The 26040-nt window shown below is 46.0% G+C and overlaps 1 protein-coding gene across 1 annotated transcript in view; it reads left to right on the top strand.

Moving 5' to 3' along the window:
- The window catches only part of UBASH3B (ubiquitin associated and SH3 domain containing B), a gene marked incomplete at both ends in the record, with an annotated part of 70428 nt that overhangs the window by 40331 nt on the left and 4057 nt on the right, over nt 1-26040 (top strand). The window contains 10 exons of the mRNA XM_082493949.1: nt 8054-8111; nt 8713-8895; nt 9429-9627; nt 11831-12000; nt 14164-14372; nt 20771-20906; nt 21296-21416; nt 22375-22497; nt 24251-24343; nt 24866-25010. Of these exons, the coding sequence (XP_082350075.1) occupies nt 8054-8111; nt 8713-8895; nt 9429-9627; nt 11831-12000; nt 14164-14372; nt 20771-20906; nt 21296-21416; nt 22375-22497; nt 24251-24343; nt 24866-25010 (1437 nt within the window). The remainder of the gene's footprint in view (nt 1-8053; nt 8112-8712; nt 8896-9428; nt 9628-11830; nt 12001-14163; nt 14373-20770; nt 20907-21295; nt 21417-22374; nt 22498-24250; nt 24344-24865; nt 25011-26040) is intronic.

Below are 26040 nucleotides of genomic sequence, written 5' to 3'. Positions count from 1 at the left end.
TCTGCAGCTTCAAGATTCCCGTTATTTTCAGAGACTGCTGCTCTTTGTTTGAGCAGCAGCGTATTTCTAGATTCACACATAGGGAGAAAAGCTTAAGCAAGTAAACTAGGAAGCCAGACAACAAACGTAATCCAAACCAAAAACTAAAAAGAAAACCGCTATTATGATGGTAAGCAAAACTAATAACAAGTTTTTGCACCTGAAGTGTGGAATAAAAGGACAGAGAAATTTTGATGGTGTGGGGCCAATTCAAATTGGCCAAAATACCTGTGCCTCGTTTCTCCTCTGTCCCGCGGGGACCTGGTGGAGCGGCTGGCGACTGCAAGCTCCGGACTTTGACATCTAAGCCCATGCCTCGTAAAAAGCTGTACTGTTATTGTTCTAAAGAAAATAATATCCTGTTTCCTTTTTAAACTGTGTATCTCTTTAAAAATGTTAAATGGCTGCTACATTCCTGCCTTTATCCCGGACACTTTTTATGAGTCTGTACTTCCCTCTTCTTTTGCTTTAACAAGCCGGCTAAGCAGAGGATTAGGGGAATGACTTGGTGCACATGTGCTAAAGAAGGGGGAAAAAATCCGCCTTCGAAATCTTACATAACTTAAAAAAATAAACATGTAAAACAGAGACACACGCCCAAGCCCTCACTCTTTGCACTTAAAAATAATCATCATCATCATCATGTGGCCAGGCTGCAGTTTGCCAGCTGGACTGTCCTCTGAAAAAATGAACATTTCAAATTATGGAAACGAGAAATACATAGCAGCAAGTTTCCCAAACTTATTTCTGATGGTGTTTCCTATTTCGCTCTCTTTCCTATGACCAGAGCTCAGTATTCAATAGCTGGGAGTAAGCAGCCACCCCTCGGGAAGGAGAAGAGCACTCCCGAGCCCTATCATGCTGTCAGGCACCTTCTATAAATATTTATGTGACCTACGGGATATAGCACAGTTTGAAATCTTGCAGCCTCCGTAGCCACTGTGCAGTCAGGCAGTTCCCCGTACTCCTCTGAAAGTTCCTGTATTTCAGGCAAGACCTGGGTCTTTACATAGCTGTGCTCTGCTTATAGCATTCGCTGACCTAAATTGGGGATGTTGTACCGAACGGCGTGTTCCTGAGGGGATCTCGGCGTATAGCAATGAACTCGCGTTTTGTGGAGGATGTGGCTGCAATTAGAGTAGCTCAATAAACGTGAGGAGGACTTTATGTCCTCCATCATGTGCGGAATGCAACAGAAGGATAAGCTAAGGTAATGTTTGAGGGATTGAGCCAAAGCTCAGTGAAGGGAAGAAAAATTCTTCTGCCATGCGTTTGTGTTAGAGTGGTTTCTGTCTCGCAAAAACACCCAGGTTTGGGTTGGTTTATTTTTTCTGAACAAACTGCAGAAAAGGAACCTACCCAACCCCCTACCCTAAACAGGAACTTGATCCCTAGTGATACCTTCCTGTCCTCTCCCTATTTATAGAAGTAAGGTCACCCAAATAAGAACAGAAACGGTATCATATGCTTTTTGGTGACCAACTGAATTCTGCATATTGACAATTCAGAGGAACTCATTTGAATAACCCACATCAGAAACCATTTGGAAAGAACACCTCACTGTGCCCATTTTTGTGTGTAGAACAACTAAGCAATTCCTGAGACACAGTCAGTTATTTGGAATTTGGGTATCTCTCCCTACATTGAATACAAGTCATTAAACGACATTAGACTACAACCCTACATCAAGTCATTAGACGGACAGAAATTTTGCTTGCAAAAGTGTTCAATGTGCAATTGTTTATTGAAAGCCTAAAATGGACACATTTCTACTATTGTACCATTAATGGTATAAAAGATGAAAACTGCAAAAATTAAGGAATTTGTAAAGTCACTTGACAGGTAATTTGAAAACACACATACACACACAAAAAAAAAAAAGTTAGGATTTTTTCTGTTTGCAAAGAATTTATAACTGCTTCCCTATACTTATAGCTATACAGCAGGGTTTGGATTCAGGACCTCCCGCACCAGGGCTGAGTTTCACGTGTAAGCGAAGGGGAAAGTTAACTATTAGGCTTCTGACCTGTACCTGGACTGACAGGCGTGCTCCAAACAGCAACTGCAGCCACATCCAGAAAAGGCCTATTTTCTGTCATTCCCTAGAGCCAGGCAGCATTTTATTTTCTATTCTTTTACCATAAACCAACACAGACTGAAAAAAGCCAAGCTTTACATAGATACGTATACCTATTTGAATATACGTTTACATAAATACATATTTTATATACACACACAAGCAAAAATAAAGGCGCCTATTTTATAATCCTAAGAAAAATGTTCTATTTGACAGCATTCGTCTTTCAAACTCATTTGGCATAATATTCCTATCTTACCGCGTCAAGCAGTCCTTTGAACTGAACCTAATGGTGAGGCGAGCCAAGTACTTCCATCATGTTTAATGCAGTTTCCAAAAAATCTTTATTTACACAGCTAAATATTTTATGGGCCAAAGATTCAGGGCTACTTGAAATGATGAATTCATCCCTCCGAGGGGTTTTGTTCATAGAGAAGAAGTTTGTCTAGGCTTGAGGCACAAAATGAAAGGGAAGATTTAGTCATTCCCTTTCTTTTACAGGCTGCCCCCATCCTTCCATTGCTCATTCACAAATCCCTCGGTGCCTCCGTAGGCAGACAAGCCGTAGGTGGATCTGAGGTAGAGGCTGCTGCTAGCATTTTCTGCAGCAGCATGCAGCAGAGCAAGCTCCCTCTGGCAAACGGAGAGAGGTCAGCTCTGCCGACGGCAGGGTTTGAATCGCTGCTTGTTATGGCAAAGGGGGAGCCGATGGAAACGGGGAAATTCAGTTCTAAGCAGCAGCCAGAGGGGCCAACTTTCTGTGAATTAGACATTGCTTCTGGAGAACAATCCTCTTCTCTCAACTACGCGTATAGATAGATGGATAGATATATGGATACTAAAGTGGACAATTAAGAAGTCATGGGAAATTAGTCTTCCCGCCATGGAAATAATGTAGTATGTTCAACCTACACTCTGTTAGTTCAGCACATCCTTTTCTGTTTGCCCAAATCTGATATTAGAAACATACATCTTATACATATATAGGAAGAAAAATTCAGCTAGACAGTGTTGATATGTTGGCATAAGCACAGATGAATAGATAGGTGAATGCATGTGTGTGCTGTCATAGCACATTTTTGAAAGGGAGTAACCTCGCAGTTTACCACAAATACAACATAATGGATGCACAGAAAAACCCAAGGTCAGGTTGGACGGGGCTTTGAGCAGCCTGGTCTAGTGGAAGGTGTCCCTGCCCAGGGCAGGGGGTGGGATGAGATGGTCTTTAAGGTCTCTTCCAACTCTAACCGTTCTGTGATTCTGTGAATCTCCTAAACAGGCTCTCTGGCCCCAAGGGTTCAGACTCAGCCTTGCTGTATTGAACGTGTGAGGAGGAGAGGAGGCTGCCGGCAGCGGTCTCTGCGCTGTACGTGCCCGAAGGGGCAGCGCCGAGGGCTTGAAGGCCGCAGCCCCTGCAGGCCAGGCTGGCCGCGATGGAGGCTGGGGACCCTGCATGGCCGCGGTGCGCAAAGACACTCCTCTCCCCCGCCCCAGCGCAGTGCCCTGCACGTCGGCTGGTCTCTGCTCTGGGCTCCAACACCCCAAAGTTTGCATACCTTTTTAGTGATAAAGTATAACACAGGTGCAGATAAAGAAATATCTCAAAACAGTTCACCCCCATCCCTTGCTCTTGTGCTGTTTGCATTAACTTTCCCGCGCAGCAGTTCATTACCCCACGCACTACGGCACCGTCGGCAGCCACACACACACTCCTGCTTTAAACTGGACCAGAACAAGCAAGCTGAGCACTAACAGAGGACGGGTTTCTGTGTGGTGCTTCTGAGACTGAAGGTTCTCTTTATGGTTAATGCATCATTCCCCATTACAGTCATTTCCTCTGAAGTAAATGGGATTTTGCCATTATACTTTATGTTTATTGACATATATTTCCTAGCTGAATTGACATTGCCCCGTTGCCTTTTTTTTTTCCTACCCTGAAATTGCAGCAAGCCAAAAATCCTTCAACAGTAATGAGTTAAGTTCTGTAACATGCAGAGCTGTGTGCTCTCCCCATTAAGTGGGCTGGGGTTAAAATGGGCACCATTTACACATTAATATGTATTCCAGGGCAGCAACAGGGGTTCTGCTGTAATGTTTCAGGCTAAGGGGTCAACTGTTGAGCTGGGATGCTTGCTAGCAATATTTTGATACTGTTTAACCAGTGATTGAGTAGACAAAGACTTTCCTTGTGACCTGACATTGAAGAGTGTCACAAGGAGGCCTTCGAGGTTGAAGAATCAAAAAAATCTGATTCTTTGTGGTGGCTTAAATACCTGCAGTGCTTTTGGAAGACACTTCTATTAGGATCTTCTTTTCCCTTCCCTAAACTCTCCATCTCCAGACCTGCAGTTGGACATAGCATCTCCCTTACTCTCTGTTCAAAATCGCTATTACGCATTGTTGTGCGTTGTGAAATCAACTCCCTGTACTTCATCTCAGAGGCAGCAGAATTTTAGAGATGGAGGAATTGGGTGGCTCAAGGAATGAGTAATGCAACACAAAGCCTATCTGAATCCAGCTGCAATTTTTGCATGACAAGAAATGGTTACTGTGCGATGCTAGTTTGGTAGATTCTGAAAAAGAAGTTATTTTAAGGCTTTTTTTTTTTTCTTTTCTGGTGTATCTGAGTCAGAAAACCACTTCTTACTACTAGCTACAATACTACAGCCAACACTTGCTACCCAGCATGAGTAAATCTGAGCACCTAAGCCATAGCTAGTCACCTAATTAAGTGACCCGATTTTCTGCAGAGCAGAATATGTCTTCCAGCTCCCACTGCACTCAGCAGTTGTGAAAATCAGGCCACTTTTATAAGTGGCCAAACATAGCTGTGACTAGTTTTGAGTACTCATCTTTTAAAAAGTTGATCTTGACAGGGCCTGGGGGAGCTGGAGCACCCGGAGGATAGGTCCTCTCCAGGTTCTGGCTGGTGGCTACAGAGGAGGGTGTTTGGGAGGGATGCAGTGCATGACTAACCAGGGGCTACCAGTTGTCAGCACCATTCCCAGCATTAAATTAAAAAAGAAAAAAAAAAAAAAAAAAAGAGCCTCTCAGCTTCAGGTCCTGTGATAAAAATATACCTTGGCTTTTGTTTGTTTTATGCAGTATTTCCTCCTTGCACTGAAAATTAAATTGAAAAGAGAGTTTATTGTCCCCATGGAAGAGACAGGCACCTTTTGAAATCACTCATGAACAAAAGCGTGTGGGGCCCAGCCTAATGTTTTCTAATGCCCTTTGGGGTCCTGGGAGCACAAAGGCAGCGGAGAAGGAGCTGCAGTCAATTCCAGCAGAGCTCTATTGTGCGATTTGTTCCAAGGAAACATCAATTCATTAAGGGAACAAGTCAACAAGGGTGGGTGGCAGAACCGTCTGTCCTGCTAGATTGTGCATGACTCCTTCAGAGATCTGCGCTGGGGTCTGGAGGGAGTAAATAACGAGCGCGAGCCAGCTTGTCTGCCCTCACTTTGCAACAGGAGAAACTGCTCATTTCAAAGCCAGAGCTTTACTGGGAGGGAGGTTTTAATTCACTGCCTCGGCTGCAACACAGACAGATACACTTTAGTGGCAAGATATATGGTTAGGAGAGTCGCATTTTAGTCGCGTTTTAAAGAGCATGAACAACCCAGGCAAGAGAGGAGGTGAACTGAGCAAAGGCAATATAACAGAAACGGACGATGAAATCAGGGTCAGGAAAATCCACGGCCGGCCATTGCTCCGCACAAGGAGCAGCCTCCCTGAAAGGTTCCCAGCCTGTGCGAGGGAGAGCTTTTTGCGCTTTGCTCTCGTCTGAGCTACTTTTCAAAGCAAAGCAGTGGCTGTTTTGCATAGTGCATCTGAGCCAGACTAGGGAAAGGTCAGCACGATAGAACAGACCAAGCTACGATGTTGAACGTGCAAGATACATCCTTCCAGAAGGCAGGTGCTTGGACCAGCGCTGTGCTGATCTCAAATGAATGCTGGCAGATAAGGGCAGCAAAACGCTTCAGGAGGAAGTATTTTCATAATCACACATTTGCAACACAGCCCTTTTTTGCAGCATTATCTTTCTGCCTTCCTCTTACTCTCAAAATGAACAAAAATATGTATATTCAAGGGGTGGGGAAGCCAAGGGCAGAGCTGAAACACAGCTGAGTCAACAACATATGTCTACGAGCCGGTGGGTAACGTTGCATATTCCCGCATGGTTATCAGAGTGCTTTCGAAAGTCAGCGCCGCAGACAGAAAGGGCAACAGAAGCGCAGTAAACATCCTACACAGCACTATGGGTAGAAACGAGAAATGCCGGAGGGTCCCAGCTGCCCAAATCCTAAAGCCCTGGAGTCATGGCCCTTTTCCCTCACATGGACCAGCTTCCTATAACCAACCAGCAGCACCTTCTCACAGCAGATAACACAGGGCGCATAGTACATTGATCTTGTGCCTTTGGTCAGACACATTCCCTCTAGCTTAAAGATGTCAGCAGGTCTTTTGCACTATTATCAAGCTGTAACGTACCATGTTTAGTAAGAATAGGTTATGGCTTGAGGCCGGCCAGCGTAAACTAGAAGTTTTCCTGTCCTCAGTCAGATTTTCTGTCGCTAACAGCAGGCAGCTCTGAGACGTGGCGTACAACCCACAGAGGAAAAGAGAGGCAGCTGCTTCGGCTAAATTAACAACAGGAGAATACCACTGGCTGTCGCCTTTCCCCATCCCTGGGCTGTACCCCTGCTCATCCTTCGCATGCTGAATGGCAGCCAGCGGGGCTTTGCCTTCGGTGGGAGCTGCACTGACGCCCGAGTGCAATCCCTGCCGTCTAACGCTGGGAAAGACACCTCTCTGTAGGACGTGGATCCTTTCCTGGCACTGCCCATCTGTAGCATCCCTTGTCCTTCCCTGGCTCCAGCTGCCTGCTTCTGCGAAGGCTTCTTGCTCTCCACACCTTCCTCCACCCACACCCTTTTGCACGAGCGTGTGCTGGTTAATGAGATTAAACCACCATCTCATTCATTTTGGCCTCCTTCCTACCAGATCCATAGCACTTGTTTGAGGCAATACTGCCCTTCTTCCCTTAAGTAGGAAGCTCTGAAATCACCTGTTCACGGGGAATTTGCCTCCTGACATCCAACTGAGGGCCTGACTTCTGCCCCACGACCCCCTAACATTTCTATCCTTTTCTGCCTTCTTCATTCAGAATTTTGGCTAAATATTTACGCCACTTGGATTCTGGGTGAATTCCTCACGTTGGCAGTCTCTAGTGTTACAAAGCTGAGCTGATCCACAGCTGCGTTTCGGTGCTGATGTCCCGCGTTTGGAAAACACTATCACGTGTCTACAAGTGAAACAGCACTGTGCTGGTTTGTTCTGCAACTGGGAAACTTGCTGAACAGAAGACTTGGGTCTTCCTAGCCGGAGTGAAAAGGGATTTATGGGCATCCTGAAGGGAAATAAACAAAAGAGCGCTTTCAATGTAGCAAGGACTGAAGGGAGCTAGCAAATTTTGGCAGGTTATTGTAACCTGAAAAATCTCTGGTTTGTGCCCCCTGGTGGCAGTTGAATTTTTCTTGTCCTCGGTGCTATCGCAACATCTGCGCGTCCAGACCCAAACCTTTTTGATTTTCATGCTGAGTAAATGACCAGCAAAGAGGTCATTAAATGCCAACAGCCGGTGCTTCGCTAGCCAGAAAGGCACCAGGCCGAGCAGGGAGAACCCAGAAGTCCCTATCTCACGCTTTGAACAGGCTGCATGGCTTTGCCCCTCAAACAATTTGACAGGTAGCACGTCCAAAAGAAAGCCCCAGGGCTGAGGGAATCAGTGTGGAAAGCATATCCTGAAGGTTTCTAAGCACCGCGTTACAGCCCTTCCCCAGCAAGGACCCAAGGTGCAAGCAAGAGATGTGACTACAGCCACATAATGCAGCACCCCTGAAATATTCTTTTTTTTTTTTGTTCTCTCTTCAGACAAAAAGCACTGGCATCGACAGGTGGAAGAAGTGTTCAAGCAGCATGCGACTGGTTGGTATGAAGTAATAAATGTTAAAAAGAGTGAAATAAATTAGTGAATTTAATGTCTATCAGTTTTTGAATTTAATGTTTTTAGCCATTAGAACGCGGAATGTTTGAATGTTGGGGCGTTATCTGAAAAGCACTGGCAGAATTAGACATTATTTAAGTGCTGTAAATATGCAATCCAGAAACAAGCCTTGTCTGAGAGAGTTTGTGATCTCGAGTAATAGCAAAAGACGGTGACAGAAAGGAACCACTACTCTCTCCGACCTAGCACCTAAACAGAAAGCTGAGAGCTGCCTTTTCAAAGATATTGAGCAATTTCTAGTGCTCTCCTCCCTGTGTTTTGTACACCGAAAGTCAGAAAGGCAGAAGCAGTGACCCAGGTTAGATCTTCAGAGCCTCGGTCTGAAACTAAAAACCAATTTTCTGTATTACTTAGTAGTGGTAATGGGCTGCAAGTGAGACAGTGCAGCTCTCTGCCTGACCTGCCAGAGCCGATTGTTCCCATAAAGGGAGAACGAAAGGGAGTGAGGACAGGGGAAGCTAATGTTGCTGAAAAAATACATGTCTTCATCTGTCACTCTTAACAGTTGTTTCTCCCTCTCAGGCTGTTCTCCCATGTGGGTGACCCATTCCTCGATGACACCCTGCCCCGGGAGTACGTCCTCTACCTGCGCCCCACCGGCCCCCTGGCTCAGAAGCTGTCTGAGTTCTGGCAGCAGTCGAAGCAGATCTGTGGGAAGAACAAAGCTCACAACATTTTCCCACATATCACCCTTTGCCAGTTCTTTATGGTAAACCAGAGCTCCTCTTTCCCTTGCCTTTATGCATGCATTCATGAGCAGCCCTTGCCAGCTCCAGGCTGGAGACGTTACACACTTCATTCAGTCCCTGCAGAAGGGGTTGTGCTCGAGAGTTCGGGGGGGTTATTACCAGAACCGCCTGATGCCCGGGCTTGTTGAGGACATAATTGGTTTTTAAACGGGTTGTTTTCAGGGAAGAGCAGCAGCAGAAGACCAAATTCTCATAATCTGAAGTGATGGTTAACATAAGAATAGACGGGGGGTGGGGTGAGGTTAGGAAGGTTACTCGGGGACAGCTGATCCTGCTTTGAGGACAAGGGAGGGGCAAACAACTTCTAAACATCCCTTTTTCTATGACCTTGCACTTTTTCTCACTGCATTGTAGCAAAGGTAGACCATTCACACACCCCCACCCCCCCAAGCCTTTCCTGCCTCTACCGAGCACAGAGCGCACCGCAGAGCTCGGCGCAGGCAGAAGGAATGCTGCTGCACCTGAGAAATGCCTGTTCCGTTTCCTTTGGCAGTGTGAGGACAGCAAGGTCGATGCTCTCACTGAAGCTCTGCAGGCCACCGTGATGCGGTGGAAATGCAAATTCCCTGCCCCTCTGCCTTTGGAGCTCTACACGTCCTCAAACTTCATCGGGCTTTTTGTCAAGGAAGAAAGTGCTGAGGTCCTCAAGAAGTTTGCTGCAGACTTCGCTGCAGAGGCTGCTTCTAAAGCAGGTGAGTGACTACACTGGCAGCTACAAAGAGCTCACGACTTGGTCAAGGCCTGGGCATTTTCAGAGACCAAAGTTTTGATGGCATGGAGAAATTAAGGTCATGAAGCCAATACCTGAATTTTAAAAGCGGCCTGAAGGCTAAGAGCCCGAGAGGAACACCCCATCAGGTGCTTTGGGTTTCAGTGCTTTTTTCAGTTGAAAGATCACCTCACACTTAGTCTCAAGTGTTATCTCCTGAAAGGGAAGTTGACATTTGGTGGTTCCTTAACCTTTCAGATAGATGCTCTGTCTGCAAGACTGAGCATTTCCTGCTCCACTCACTACTTCAAGCCACTGTCATAAAACTTTCCTCAGCCATGTAAAGGCTGTGTTTGATTTTTCACTGCATTTCTGAGATGCAAACAGGGCTCTGTGAGAAGACCTCAAGTACCCTGGCAGTCCGGGAGGGAACCTTTTCAAATAGCCCTATCTCAGTACCGACATGGCTGGCTCCGTTGCCTGGTCCTCTGCTGCTCCTGGAGGAGGGAACCTGTCAGGAACTGGGAGGGGGAAATAGCCAGAGCACCCTGTGCTCCGACGGTCTCTGCTGCTGATCGGCCTCTCCGGGTGTCCTCCAATTACCTCCAAGCTTGGAAGTCAGAACAGCATCAGAGCACTATAATAGCTCCCTGACTAATCCTCCCACCTTCCATTGCTGTAGCGCTCAGCCCGGACTAGTCACAACACAACCGGTTTAGTCCTTCATTATCACAGGCTTATTCCTGAGTCCCTGGGGTGTTTCCGTGCTAGACAGGCACCCCATAACACCATGAAGAACAGCTACAAGTCTCTGCCCCTGGTTGAGAGGAAGAGATACAGACATGACGTAGGCTCATCACGCCTCTGAAATGCACTGCTTTCACCTGACAGTGACCTAGAACTTTTCTTCCCTTTAGAAGAGGGAGGAAATGGCTGTTACCTTTACAAATGCACATTTTGGAAGGCAGCAACAAGCTCAGAGACGTTAGGCGGGTCCAAGGACTGCTGCAGCCATGTGAGAATGGTACAAGTGTTCCCCTGCACAGCATAGACGTACCCTCCAAACCATCACAGTCAGAAGGGGCAGGTCTTACTTCAAAAAACCCCTGGCCCAGGAGAAGGAAGCATCAATGGCTTCCAGCAAGCTTCTGCCCCTGTGACTGCTCCAATTCAGACCAAATTGGTTCTTTCTTAGGGGAAGCCGATTGCTGCATTGCAGTCCGCAGCTTGGTCAGGTTATCACGTTAAAGTCTCTGGAGGTTTTTCAGAGATCCAGAGCATATTTTTTCTTGCTGATCAAAAAAAAAAAGATGGATGAGTTTGCAAAGCTACCCCTGGCTGGCACTTGGAGCCAAGTCTCTGAATAGCTGCAATTTTGACTGAATAATCAGTCAAATTTAATTGCAATTTTTGGTTGAATAAGCAAGAATAAATTATATGCAAACAATGTATCCTATGATTTCCACATCTACTGGAAGAGTCCCAATATTGCACATACTTTCACCTTTCTACTTCCTGGAATCTTTTCCTAATACAGGGGTTTTTTCTGCAGGATCATTTTGAATCATTATCATATCAATGTCTGTTTCCACAATTCTGGAATACCTCATCCTCAGTGGGTAAACTGGTAATGTCCAGTGAAAAGATTTAATCAACTCGCATGAACCTGTAAATACCACAGATTTGTAATTGCTACGGTAGGAGAGGAAACAGAGGAGGAAGAGTAAAAATTACAATTTTTAACTTGCTAATTTTGGAGAGATCCTCGTCTGCTAATGATAGAAAGGCCACCCCTTTCCTGGAAAAGTGTCTTTTTTTGACAGAAGACCCAGTGGGTTCGAAATTACAATAATTGTTATCACACCATCCAGAAACCCATTGTTTTCTGAATGCAAATGAGTTCTGGCAGTTTGGCAAGGATGCTTTGCCTACCACCCTGGTGTGACTCAGGACTGAATCAGACCACAAGTCTTTAATAATTTGGTCCAAGGTGCAACATATATAGGGAACTCACATTTGACTTCCCCTAAGCCTTTTCAGAAACTGGCCTACACTTTGTTCCACTTAAGCTATCTTTAAAAGGTCTGCTCCCAGCTCCTGTTCAGAGGCGATAGACACTCTTACACCTTCTAAAAGCTGCTAATCTCCACAGTCACTTGTTGTTAACGGACATCTTCTCATTGCAGATGTTCACGTGGAGCCCCACAAGAAGCAGCTCCACGTGACGCTGGCCTATCACTTCCAGACCAGCCACCTGCCCACGCTGGAGAAGTTAGCGCAGAACATCGATGTCAAGCTGGGCTGCGACTGGGTCGCCGCGATATTCTCCCGAGACATACGCTTCGTTAATCACGAGGTAAATTTTTGGAGCTTGTTTCAGGCCAAAAATTAAAAAAAAAAGAGGACCTAGCAGAGCTGCAGGCTGTTTTAGCTGCATCTGCAGCTCAAGAGTGCTCACAAGCAGCGAGCTGAATGAGGACGCCCGTGTCCCCTGCTGAAAGTTGCACAGATACGCAGCACAGACTATACAGACATTAAGGAATTTGCCTCAGGTCCCACAAGGACACCCAGAACATAGATCTCCCCCATCCCTCCAGTCATCTTAACCAACAGAACATCCTGCCTTTTTTTGCTTTTTACTCATACTCTGTAGGCTTGCTATTTCACCCACCTCATTTTTTGCATCTTGCAGGAACAATGTCCTGCTGGATTAATTAATTCTAACGACAACTCTCCTGTTAGCTCAGCGTAAGCTGGTCTGATCTCTCAGGAACCAGGCCAGTACCATAACCTGGCCGCTATTTCTTTCTGCTGTATAGACTTGACATTATTATTAATCAGAGCATTTACTTTCATCGCATAAGAAATGTTTACCCCCGTGGCCTATATACTTCAGTTACTCTTATGGATTCTGTAACTGCAGTATCTGAGTGTCTTAACATAGTTTTCTTAATAATGCTGTTTTCCAACACAATATACAGAAAAAAATATTCTATTTTGTAGATTGGGATCTTGAGCTTGGAGAAACCACACATAAGATTGATCTCACCTCCCTGTAAATATCCCCAAGTTAGACCTCTAAGTCTGAGCCAGTCTGTGGCTCCCTCTGCTCTGAGGCTCAGTGCGGAGAAACAGGCACCTCCAGAAAGTGAGTCATCTGACCCCTCTGAGATGTCTATCAGGACGAGATGAATCAACTTCTGGAGGAGGGAAACCCCAAAAGGTGCCTGCTCAGGCAGCAAACTAGACTCCTGAGGTGGAGGTGATTAATCCCACCAAAGTGCATTGTCCAGAATCAGACACACAGAACCTGTGGCGGAGTGGGGAAAAGTGATTTTAGCACACAATACACCACAGAGTAAACAGATGCCAAAGCTGAAGCCTCTCGTGCACAGCGCTCTGACCAGGCCATGCTTCCCATGCGTGACAGCCTCCTTTCCTATCCAAAGAGTCATCTTGTCCTTTAGAAGCTGCAAGTAGTCAACACTATTGCTGATTGCAAAGGGAGTCACTGATGAAAACCAGCTCACATCTTTGCATATCTAACTTCAGGCAGCCATGTGTGAAAGTTTTGGCCTTGTGGTATCAGGTGACAGTGAGTAGTTTCCATCTTCCTTTGAAGATACCACAAATAGTCTAGGAGGATTAGTGAGCAAATGGGCTGACACCATCAGGAGTTCAGAGCTGCTCAGCAGATTATGGTTTTTCTTTGCGTGATGCCATTGCAGAAGTTAGGCTTGGCCAGGGACAATAACATGTTTGTTCTTCTTTTAAACGGGGGACTGCTGCAGCCAGTTCCAAGGAGAGTTACTGATGTACACTTAATACTTGTGGATTCCTCATGCTCCAGTGATGAGAAGATTACAGAATTATACTCACTGATCTTCCCCCCACCTTTTAACTTAATACTGTTCATGTTCGGAAATACAAAGAAACCAATGTGGCCATATCCCAGTATTTCCCACCCCCTGTTTTTTCCTGTGCGTTCTCACGAACAGTTTTGAGAGCAGGGCGTCACAGAGACAAACCTGTTAGCCCCCTAACAGTGTCTCTGCCTTGTCTTCAAAAGCAACAGCAACAGGGAGAATTGTTCTTTCAGATCAAGCACAAGTAGGTAAACCAAAAATGGTCACTAACCACTAGAGCTGTGTAAATTCCAGGTCCTAATAAGTATTGTTTCCATTTTTAAGAGTGCTTAGATTTAAGCACATGGTCACGTTTTTGCTCACTCTCAAAAATCATCCCCCCTCTCCCCGCTGGTTATCAGACACGACTGGAATCAAAGAGGGAAGAAGGAGTAAATATCTAGAAAAGTTTTCCAACAGCAGAGTGGGAAGTGGCAGGAATTCCCTGAAGGTAAAGCTTTCCTGGCTAAAGCACAAAGTGACACATTCCAAGGAGAGCCGTTCAACTTACTAAGGTTATAGGTCCAGTATGGGAGCGCTCCTGCCCCACTGTGCTAAAGGTTCCCTTCCATTAACAATCCTTTCATTCATTTGTGCTTCTCTTTCTCCCCCAGACTCTGCAAGTGATCTATCCTTACACCCCCCAGAATGATGATGAACTGGAGCTGGTCCCAGGGGATTTTATTTTCATGTCCCCAGTGGAACAAACCAGTACAAGTGAGGGCTGGATTTATGGCATTTCCCTTGCAACTGGCTGTTCTGGGCTACTGCCTGAAAATTACATCACGAAGGCGGATGAATGTGGGACCTGGGTGTTTCATGGGTAGGTAAAGATACTCAGTCCAGTTTCCATCACTGTAAAAAGGGGGCTCAGCAGCTGGGATTTCACCTGGGTAAGTGAAGAGTTTCCCAGGGCTGCTGAGAAGGTCGCCTGGGGGAAACGTACTGGCACACAAAGCCCCATCTCATAAGCAAAGGAAGAGCAGATGCTATCCCTGTGCATGGGATTAGAGGACGATGTGATTTATTTAGCTAAGATGTTGCAGCAACTATTACTCACAGGATCGCTGCTGCTGGTTAACGGAGCAGAGCAGATGGCCACTGTAGAGCCACTGCTGTGTAGACACCTCTGTGGTGGGACTAGGACCAGGAAGGTTTAAATTTGAGCAGTATTTTGGGAAGCAAGATCTTCTGTGCATAATTCCTTGGGGAAAAGGACTTGGGATCAGCAATGTTTCTTAAGATAGTTAGATTTTCAGAAGAGGTTAGTTGCCTGCCTGCCACTGGCGTCAATAAGAATACAGACCTCACCTTCTGAATAAGGTTATACTTTATGCCTCTTGATTTTGATGGGAATTAGTTAAACAGCAATAAAAAACTAGTGCTTGAGGGTTCTGGGCACTCCTGCAAGGCTGTCTGCATCTCTAAGCACCCCAACACCTTTGACAAATCTGGAGCATAGGGAGCAGTTTGTATGTAGGAGCAGGAGGGGAGGGGAGAGGCACGTTCCTGCCTGCTGCCCCTCTGCTGAGCACCGTGCAGGTACAGGTTACGGTCAGACCAGCAAGCAGGTTAGTTACAAAGGGGAGGGTTGGGGATGCAGAATAAAACACAGACAGTTTGTATTTCAAATTTCAGTGGGCAAACATGACTTGTGGGGAGAGAGGCTGAGCAGAAAGGGAAAGCATTTGGTAACCCATGTCAGCACAGGGCAGCCAGAGGAACTGACCTAACTTGGCACTTAATAGAAACCGATCCAACAAATCCTCAAAATGAGCAAAATGCAGGAAACAAAAAGAGAAAAAAAGGGCAAGCAGTCTTTTTCTTTGCCTGTGACATTTTTGGCTTAACACATGCAACATGGTGAATGACAGATGGAGAGCAGGCACGGGGCGATCATAGTTTGCAGGGTGGCTTCCAGATGTGACTGTCACCGACCACTGCCCTCCTGTAAACCAGGCCTGGCTCAGCCCTGAGTCCTCCCCAACCCAGAAGGCAGGGACAAGCATATCAAGAAATCACTCATTTACCCCTCTTTTCACAACCATCTATTCTTTTTTTGCCTGCCCTCTGAGAAATGAACACCACTAATAAAGGGCTTTCATCCATACGTTAGCCAAAAAAACCAAACCTATTTATACCAAGTCTATCACCATCAAACTTCAGCTCACCTTTCATGATGAGGAAAGAAAAGACCTCCAGTAACCATGGTTTAAAGAAATTAAAATCAAGACAGATGGGCAAAGTCCATCAGAGAGTATGTATGAAAACGAGACTTCATCCAGACACCCTAATCTCCAATCCAGCAAGACCATCCTTTCTTCCTCTAAAATTTGCCAGCCAAAATGGTCTCAAGTCCACATACACTGCAGCAGCCTGCTACTGTGGATTCTGCTTTTTTTTCTTACAGTGCCTGGAAGGGTTTTGAGGCTTAGGGACTAGCATAGGAAAGAATTACTATTGCAGCAGCAACTAAAAGGAAAGCCAAATGTTTTTAACTCCAGCACCTCTGCCTCCAGACAAGCAAAGAAAGGAAATGCCCCTTCCCTGATTACTGAGAAAGACTATAAATCATCAATTGGAGCATGCAATGTGGACCATTTATCAAAAACATTATTACATACCCGGAAACAGTCTCATTTTACACAACGGCTTCCCGCAGGGAATATTATGTTACAGAATGTCATTTGGTCAAAACAATATAGCAAGCTAAGGACAACCTAAGCTGCCGCCTGGGCCACAGTATTCGTGACAGGATCCTTGTGGTGAGAGCAGAATGGCGCACAAATCCCTTCATTTCATAGACATGAAAGTAAGCATGGCAGTACTCACCGGGAGTGCAGGAGATGGGACCCAGCTCAGGGGGTTGGACCGAGGATGCTGCTGGCAAGCGATGCTGTGGTCCTGGGGGCTGGTTTGTGCTGTCTCTGTGTACGCTGCCGTGTCCTGTTTCATCCCTGCAGAGGATAAAAAAGAAAGAAATAACAGCCATGGAGCTTTCCTTCCTAGTCACAAGAGACTGCATTCTTCAAGTAAAAATCATGCATTATTGAGATCATCACGAAAATACAGCTCACTCTGGGCTGCAGCACCCTGGTTATACCACGCAAGAGACATGACAGGCATGCTATTCTGGGATATTTGATCAAATCTTTAATACAGCAAAACTAGATTGCTAGTTCCTGCACATTTCACCTGAAAAAGGTTTCCCTGTTGCACTGCTCAAGTGAGGCAGAAGCTGAACTGTGGGCCTTTGCAGGACATGGGTTTCATGACTAATATCCAAATAGTGCCTCAACAGCCCTGCCCGGCACACGGACCTTCCTGGCTAGCACTGTACAAACATACAACACAAAGATGTCCCTGCCCTATAGTAAGGTCTGTACCTCGGCTGCAAACCAACAGGCTGCCATCACTAAGAAGACAAGCTTGATGATCTATTTAATAGGGGAGAACAGGCTTTGCCTTCGGGGCAGTGTTACTGCCCATGAAACCAGGTTGTGTCTTGAGAGACTCCAGGTCTGAATTCTTTCTCTGTCTACTAAAAATAGGAATGGTATCACTTCTATTCTGCAAACACCAAGGATTTTACGTACACCTAAACGACCTTTCCTTGCTGGCTGCATGATTTCCTCTCGTGCTAAGGACTGGACCTGCTGGTAACAGTGAGGAGAAACATTCGATCGCTGATCAGGGCTAGAGGTTGGAAAATAATTGAAGATAAATTTCTTCAGCATACCACACAACGCAACCCAGATCCTAAGTCTGTGTAACCCATTCTTGCCATCCCCTCAGTAAGGGTATGCACATGAAAAATAACGATTCTGAAACAAGCCCTGGACTCTCCTTGGAGGAGGAACTGGTTGTGTTTGTATCAGTGTCAGGAGATCTGTTCTGACTGAGCCTAGGAAAGGACCGGGCCATAGGTATGTTAAAAACAAAATACTTTTCCCCCTGCATGGTATCAAGGTGTAAATCCTCTCCTGGTAGCAGCAGAAGCTACGGGTGAGCTGAAACTACCTGGAATTAATCCAAACTACAGATCCAGTATTAAAGATATACATGTGTATATCCACCTTAAAAGCTCCCCAGCAAATTGCTTGCAGGGTATTTTCTAAGTTGCCTTTCACACCTGAAAATTAGTGGGCTACCCAGTCAAAAGAAGAAGCTCTCCATCCTCAGCACACGGAGCCCAGAGGAGGTGGGAAGCCCAGCAAAGGTACGAGAATTTACTTGCCCCACGGAAACCACAAAACCCAAGCGTTCAAGACCATAGAGCTCTCCGCATATGCGCATAAAGGCATATGGCAGAAGCGAGTGTGCTATCTTTGTGTCTGTGGATCCAGCACCACCCAGAAGCTAAAACTTGTGATGGTTCCCCTGCACTGCTTTTCCATTACCAGCAGAGCCAGAAATAGTCACCTCCTCTGCCCCAAAAAGGATAGAAGCCCTGTAGATATTACGCAGCAGTCTATTTCAGCTCCCTGCGAGATGCCAAAGCTATTCCTTGCCCCTTTAATAAGACTGCGAAATCAGACTTGGCACAAGTACCAGGGGGAGGAAAAGCAGCCCTAATTCTTCAAGCTATATTTGGGCCTCAGTAGGTTTTTTTCCACTCTGTCTTCCTCCCGTTCTGCAACAACGGCTGGTTCATTTTCCCCAGGGATCCCTCTCCTCTAGATAATGATGAGTGATGTGGCAGAGGAGTCTTTTCCCACACAGAGCTGAGGACCAGCGCTGTTGGGCCATGAGGGGCCTTTCCTGCCTGGGAGGACATTGCCTCCAGGGACACAGCAGTATCGCTGACAGAGCAATGAAGGCATCACCCAGAAGACAGTAGATGATGTTGTCTGCCTTCAGTCCCTGTCTGCCAAGCAGAGGAACCACAAGCCTTTGGGAAAAGCTTCCAAACAATGACCTATGCTTAGAAGATGACTAAGCTGAAATAGCTTCAGCGGTTTCTGTTTTCCAGCAATATCAAGGAGATACCACTCAAGTCAGACTCATCATCATTCGCAGTGAATCCTACCATCTATAAATAGATAGTAAAGCATTCATGGCCTTCTCCTTCTAATAAGGGCTTAGAGAGAAAGAAAGTCTCAGAAATTGTGCAGCAGTTCCTGGGGGCAAAGGGAAGAGGGGTCACCAAACAAATCCGTAGTATTCTCCAGGCCAGTGTCCTTAAAAGACTGTCATATGGGCAAAGCAGGAAAGGGCTGAGACGGGATGAGGGGCTGGAAGCTGCACCACCGAAGTAAAGGCAGAGAGCTCAGGCTAAAGGTCCGCTTTGTACAGCAATAGAGCTGGGTCCTAGCTAAGAAATTCAGGTTCTTCTCATATTGAGATATTCAAGTTTACAGGTCAGTGAGGATGTATCTGTGCCAGCTGCGCCCGCACTCCAAGCTGACCACTTAATACAGTGATAAATGTCTGTTCGTGCTCCCTGCTCAGGGCATAGCCACCCTGGGCTCAGCACACACCAGTGCACTCGGGCAGCTTTTGGATCAGCGTTGGCCTTATCCTGCCAGCTGGAAGTGTGGTCTGACTGTACTTCTGCCTGCAGCATATATTCTGAGGAGGAGGGTTAAACATGATTTCCCACCCCAGCACCCGATAATATTTCCCCCAGCTTAGCCACAAAGCTCTCCTGCCTACATTTATCTCCTCTTCAAGGTCCACCAACCCTGTTGTGCCTCAGAGTTGTACCGTGCCTAACTCAGATGTGTTTGCTGCCCTGACCTCTGGTGCTCTGTCTGCATTTGGGCAGTGAGGGGAACAGTTCCTCGGAGCAAGCCCAGTCCTTGCTGGGAACTCACCATGTATAAAATAAATACAGTTATGAGAATCTGTAATGCTAGAAGGTCAGGTCTGAAAGAGTAAGAGCAGGAGGCTGGAGAGGTTACCTGCTGCCAGAGGGCTGTGCCCACGGTGGCTGTTGGACACTGTTGGACGGGGATCAACAGTGCCACGGCAGGTTCCCACCTCCTGCTCCCCTTCCCTGCCAGCTGCATGGCATCTCCGCCTGACCCAATAAGCCAGTAGCTCGGTCTCACCCTTGTACCCTAATTCCACCAGATAAGGGACTAGCATTAGGACCAATAGTGTGGTATTTTTTTCTTCTTTAAACTGGTGCAAATCACACGATCTCACAGAAGATCAGTTCTTTACAAAAATGCAGATGACCTATTTTTGTTCCATTGGTAGAGGCACTTGGTGTTATTTTAACAGCTGTGAAACCCCTCCGAGATTTTATCCTAACTAGGTGCTAGTCAGGAAGCAATTTCTGACATATTTAAGGGACTGAAAAGTGCAAGCACCGGCAACTATTTCTGTCAAAGTAAATGACCATATACATTATCTGACAATGTTTTTTTTTAATGACTAAGCAACATAACCCATACAATGCATCCGAATCAGCAGAGCGTCACTGCAGCTTCTGTAATTGCCTGTCAGAGTTTACTCCCGAGGGTCCTGGTCAAAGTCCTTAAATGTCTGGGCATGAGAGCTTTATTCAGAGGGACCATCATTAGATAAGCGCCTTGAGGGAGAATGGGATCTATTATATCCTTTTGGCTACACTTAACAGGAAGTGCTGGTGAGAATAAATTCCCACTGTAGATGGGAAACGGAACAGACAGCACTGAAAAATGTAGAAACAATAACCCAGACTGAATATGTCGTGTCCCTACCAGGGGTTACAAGCTATTTTGTGCGCAGGAACCCTGAAAACTGCCCAGCATGAGAGGCAGGGCTGTGCTCCAGCTTTCTACTGAAGGAATAGCTTATGCTACAAAGGTGAGTGAAAACTCCCGGTAGCCATTAGTTTCCAAACTTTGGTCCACAAGCCTATGGTAACTAACATGCAGCTGGTTCCCAGATGATGTTAGTGAGCATCCTGTGGCTGCGAGGAAGGTCTTGGCATTTTCCATGAGAATATTTGAGGGCTGACAGAGACTCGCAGACCAAAGTTTGGGAACTGTTGTTCTGTGAAACTGTTTCTAAGGAAACAGAAAGCCTGCTGAGATGGGATTTGTCTCTTCATGTGTGTACATCACCTAGCAAGGTGCTCTCTAGGCAGCACTAAAATACAAATAATAATGTAATAACATGACAACAGTAATTATCATCAGTTCCTGAAGACTACAGAAGTGTCCTTACTGCAGCCTGAGCACACGAAGTCCAAAGCATTCCCAAAGCCAACATCCTTCTATTTTTTGGCAGGTCCTACTCAATTCTGAATACTACGTCTTCCCCATCCCTTCATGCCTTCACTGACGGAGCTTTGGAAAGAAGACAGCAGGAAGACCAAGGACCCGGGGACGCGGGGCCACTCACTATCATCTGCCAGAACGTGCAGGTAGGGACACACACACACATAAATCACACACGGTTTTAGCGGCAAGTTTCCAGCAACGGGGTTTTCCCAAAAAACTTATCCTCTGGTCTCCTTTCACTGCCTGCATCAGAAGTTACAAGTGCTCTACAAGCTTTTGAGTGACACAGCTGACCACAGGTACAGAAGACAATCCCTGTCCCCAAACCTGCTCTTAGCGTGGGGCGGCAGGGCCCCATCCTCTGCTCGCTTTAGCAGTTTTATATCAGCATAAATTTACCAACTTCAGAAGAGTTTCCTGTACCCGCATTTCCATGAGGGTAAAGCAAGAGGGACCTGGTCCTGATAAATCAGATCTCAGAAAAACCCATGCACTTTGATGAAGGTCAAACATCCTGTAATTTTTCTTCCAGCCCCTGAGAATAGCCAGCCAGCCAGGGCCTCAGAAACGCTGCCTGTTTGTCTGCAGGCACGGGGAGAGGATGGATGTCGTTTTTGGGAAGTACTGGTTGTCACAGTGCTTTGATGCCAAAGGTGAGTCGGCTCCCGCGGGTCCCTCAGGCTCTAGGTTTAGATGAAGGAAGGAGAGTGGCAACTGCCTGGGGCAAAGCTTAGATGGAAGCTGTGGTTTCCTAACACAAAACATTGCTTTGAGCGCTTACCAGCGGCAGAGCACCTCAGTGCAGAGCTCTGCGATGGTAGGGCTGCGGTCAGAAGCAGAAACACAAGCCAGGGAGTAAACACTACATTTGCTAATATTTGGGAAACTACTGCAAGAAAAGATTCCATCAAAGTAACATCGCCAAAGAGCATTTTCATGTGAAATGAAGTCATGGTGTTGGTAGTTGGTGTCCAGTGCAAACATCTACCACAATCAGAAAAGGCTTCTTTTGCATGTTTGGCGCTCAGTCCTAAAGGAAATAACACCACTACGGGTACACCTCAGAGTGCCTTTTTGGGGCATAAATTGGAATTTGCAACCCAGTAATAAGCTTGAGTTTCAAACTATAGATAACAAACTATAACTTCAGGCGCTGTTGTCATTAGAGCGGATCAGGAATTTATCAAAAGTCTTCTTTCAATTAAAAAAATGCCAGTATCCTGTAGCCAAAATAACTGGAATAAAGGATGATTTCACAACTACATGCTTTCTAAATTATGTTTGAAGAGCTCTGACATTTTAGCATCCTGTATAAGTGTCACGTTTGAGGTTTCATTTGTTGTAGGACGAAAATTACTTTTGTTTGGGGCATTAAATCTGTCCTAAAGATAACTTTTTAAAGACAACATTAGCAGCATTCACTGCTGGTTTTGAACTGATACTTAATTTTCTCAGATTCCTGATAGTTTTACACAGGAAAAAATGCTCGACAGCCAGGCATAGGCAGCGCCTGCAAGGTGCAGACGTTGTGGCAAAGGAGGGTAGAAACAGGGGTGATGCTCTCTGCCTCTCGAATAATTCCAGCAACTGCTTCTAACCTTTCCCTCACAGGAAGGTATATGCGTAGTAACCTGAATATGCCTCACAGCTTACCTCAAAGAAGCGGCGGTTTCAGGGATTATGAAAAAGACGCGCCAATCACCGTGCTGGGCTGTACGCAGGCAAGGCTTGTTGGTAAGTTGTCCTCAGCAAATGAGAGCTTGCCCGGGAAGCTTTGCTAATGTGAACGAACCAGGCACCCCGAACTAACGGGATTTAGACGTTTCAAGAACCTTTGCAAAGTCCCTTCACCTTCCCTGGCAAGCCCCCTCTTTCAAAGGAAACCTCATCTCCTTCAGCTGCTGCAGCTGAAGAAAAAACAAAGCGCAAAATCTGGGACGTGGTGTGAAACCAGAGCCATCAGCATTCACTACTGCCCTGTAAACGTGCCACGCTGGAAGACGCTGATATTACCAATGTTGGTGAGAAATGCAGCAGTGTGATGGTCACTTCATGCAAAATACGCTTTATCCTTGGTTTGACAATCTTAAATTTTGATCTGCAGTTTGCTACACCAGTATACTTTTATCAGCCTGTCTGGCTTTATGTTTATTTGGGAAAAATAGTCCAAATTATTTCCAGTGTTCTCCCACCCCCCATCCTTGTCCCTGACTTCTGAGCCTGTTGGTGTGTGTGTAGACAGAAAATTATTTGGTAGTCAAAGAGCACATATTGAGCGTTGTGATTAGGGGAGCCCAGCCCCTTAAAGATGTGAGCTTCAGACAGCAGTACTTAGCATTTTCTCAAATTCAAATCCTTTAGAGGACTTCATGTTGGTCGCATTCAAACTAGGGCAGCTAAAATTATATTTGCTTTATAAACAAAACTAAATCACTGCACAACAGCAGGATGCTCAGACTCCCGGCCACATAGCATCAGGGTTCACAATATGCACGTAACAGAAAGCGAATCTGGGAGCAATCACAGCACACTTTGCTGGTATCATTAAATGGGTCCACGCACGCAACTGCGTCCGTGACCCAGATGCCATCAACCTGCCGGCGCGGCTGCGGCATGCCGGCCATCTGCAGGCAACCGCTCCCTGCCGCAGCGGCACAGGCTCGACCTTGACGATTGCCGGAGCCATAATTCCTCCGACAACTGAAGCAAACGAGCAGCTTCCCCGTGACGGAGATGTGCTGCACCTTCTAAATTACCCCACTTCTTGCAAGAGATTTATGGATCTGTTTGACATGGTTACAGCCATCATTAAACACGTGAAGTCAAGGTTAATAACCCCTTCTTGCTCCCACTTCTTTGTCCTGCCTCTTCAAATATAACAAAAATATAACTCTTTCTTACTACAAGTCTGTGCAAAGCTGAGTAGAATCCTGTTCTCATTTGATTCCCTTAGGCATTGCAAGAATATTAATAACCCTAATAGTGGAGTTGATTCTTATCTCATTTTCAGTGATCTTCCACCTGTGTAATGAAATGGTAATTTATACTAGTGAAGAATCAAGCCAATTGAATTAAGTTGGGTTTGAGTTAAGTTGAATCATTCTGATTTACAGCTTATAAATGAAATGAAATTAAATTCAAGGTCTGTACAATTTTTCTCAGCACACTGTTTGCTTTTTGGCTAAATCTAAAAGAAGCAGAAACTGAGCAAAAGCTGCTGGGATTTCTCTGCATATGGGTTAAGTACCTAGATGCATGTGGAGCAACACAGAAAAAATGTATTTCGGTTCCACAACTGTGCCCATCACACTGCCCAACACACAGCTGAAATAAAATAGGATGGGTACACATATTTCCCAAAAAACAAACAGTGCAGCTGGGAAGCTGCTTTAGCTCCTTGCTGGGCGGCAGATACCCTGCACGCTGCTGTTGCTGTTACAATGCCATTTGTCTGGTTTTATTCACGAGTGTCAAAACTTGCTTGCAGGTGAAGCCTTGCTAGAAACGAATACCATTGTAGACTACATCTACAGCTCCCCCTCCCTACGGTGTGTACAGACAGCACACAATATCCTGAAAGGTAAGAACCCAACGAGCAGGAAAGGCTGCGTTCTCCTCACTTTCTGGGAAAAACACTGCCAACCAGATAAAAGGGAGCCTGGCATGGGGGACCTGTGCCTTTGCCTGCGCACGCTCCTGCAGCCGCTCGTTGCTGCGTGCTCCCAGAGCAATTGCTACCAGTGAGAAACTTGCTACCCCCAGTACGAGTAATTCACTGCAGAACCTGGGAAGCGAAATAGCAAGAGCGGCATGAGAAGCCCTGGCATTGGAAACGGTCGAAAAAGAGCTCCAAAATACAGTCACGCCTAGCTTCGGTGTATTGCATCTACCCGCCGGCCAGAGCTTTACGTTCCTTGGCATATCACATGCCAAGTACATATATCAAATACTTCATCTTTCATACCTACTATTAATCAACTGACAACTTAGAGAGAAAAAGATATAATTTACAATCAAACCTAAGTAGTAAAGCTGCAAAGTCTTGCTGCTTTCCTCCCCAGCTCCTTCTGCTGATACCTGGTCTCCTTTCTTCCTTTTCCAGGTATGCAACAAGAGAACAACCTGAAAATTCGAATAGAGCCGGGCTTGTTTGAATGGACCAAGTGGGTCTCTGGGAACACACTACCTGCCTGGATACCCCCCGTGGATTTAGCTGCAGCTACTCTAAGCGTTGATACAACCTACAGGTAGCAGAAAGGGGGGTGAGAGGGTCTGGCATTGCTTTTTGGCTTTGTTTTTGAAGAGCAACACTGCTGAGTGTTTAAATTTAAGCAGGGACTGGAAGAGCTGCTGAGGGTCCCAGAATAAACTTAGAGCAGGCTCGATGCTGCTGTGTTGAACATGACCTGAGAACAGCTTATTATAAACCAAATTTCCCAGATCACTGGCAAGGTCCAGCTTTATTACTGATCATGGAGGTTCTCCTTCCAGAACTGGGCATCTTTTAGGTGTACAGGAAACTCTCGTAGTATTTTTGTTTGCTTTAACCCTTTTCCTAAAACTTAGGAGCTTGGGCTCTGCTAACAGAACTTGTTTTGCTGACTCAGTTCCCTGACCATCATGTTCATAGACTGAACCGGATCCTGGGCTCATTCACACCCGCCCTTCCCTTCCCCAGAGGAAAAAGCTTGTCTGTCACTCTATTATGATTAGCATAGTGATGGATCTTAATTGTAAGTTTCGCATCACCCTGGGGAACATGTTTACATCTGTCAGCAGCCCAGGGTCTCCTGTGACATCAAAATTCAGAGGTTTTCTATCAAAGAGCTACCCCTAAGCATTTATCACTTCTCAGCAATTACACTTGAAAAGTTTTTAGTGGAAAACATTGCAGGTTTCTGACTCAGATTTTCATGGTGTTGAACCCAAAAACAGTTGGTGAAAGCAAACAAAGTAAATGTCTGGTTAAAAAAAAAAACATTTGAATGGCAAATGGATAAGCATCACTGATCTTTCCTCCCACTTTGCAGAAAAGGGAAACGCAAAGATAATTCACTCAGCTGACCTTCCCAGAGCTCCGCGTTTTTGCCAGCCACCCCTGTGGCTGCACAGGCCAGTGCTGGTGCCTGCTTAGGCTCCACATCCCGAACTCGCGCCCTTGCTGCCAGCCTATGCTGCTTTCCTTTTAGCCACAGCCGCATGGCTGGACCGCCGCGCTCCCAACATCATTGCCAGCAAACCCCGCGGGGTCGCTGGGAACAACCTGCACCCGGAGTC

This window comes from Vanellus vanellus, assembly GCF_965231255.1.
Source record: "Vanellus vanellus genome assembly, chromosome: 21".
Lineage (NCBI taxonomy): Eukaryota > Metazoa > Chordata > Aves > Charadriiformes > Charadriidae > Vanellus > Vanellus vanellus.
This window is presented reverse-complemented; position numbering and strand designations above follow the sequence as displayed.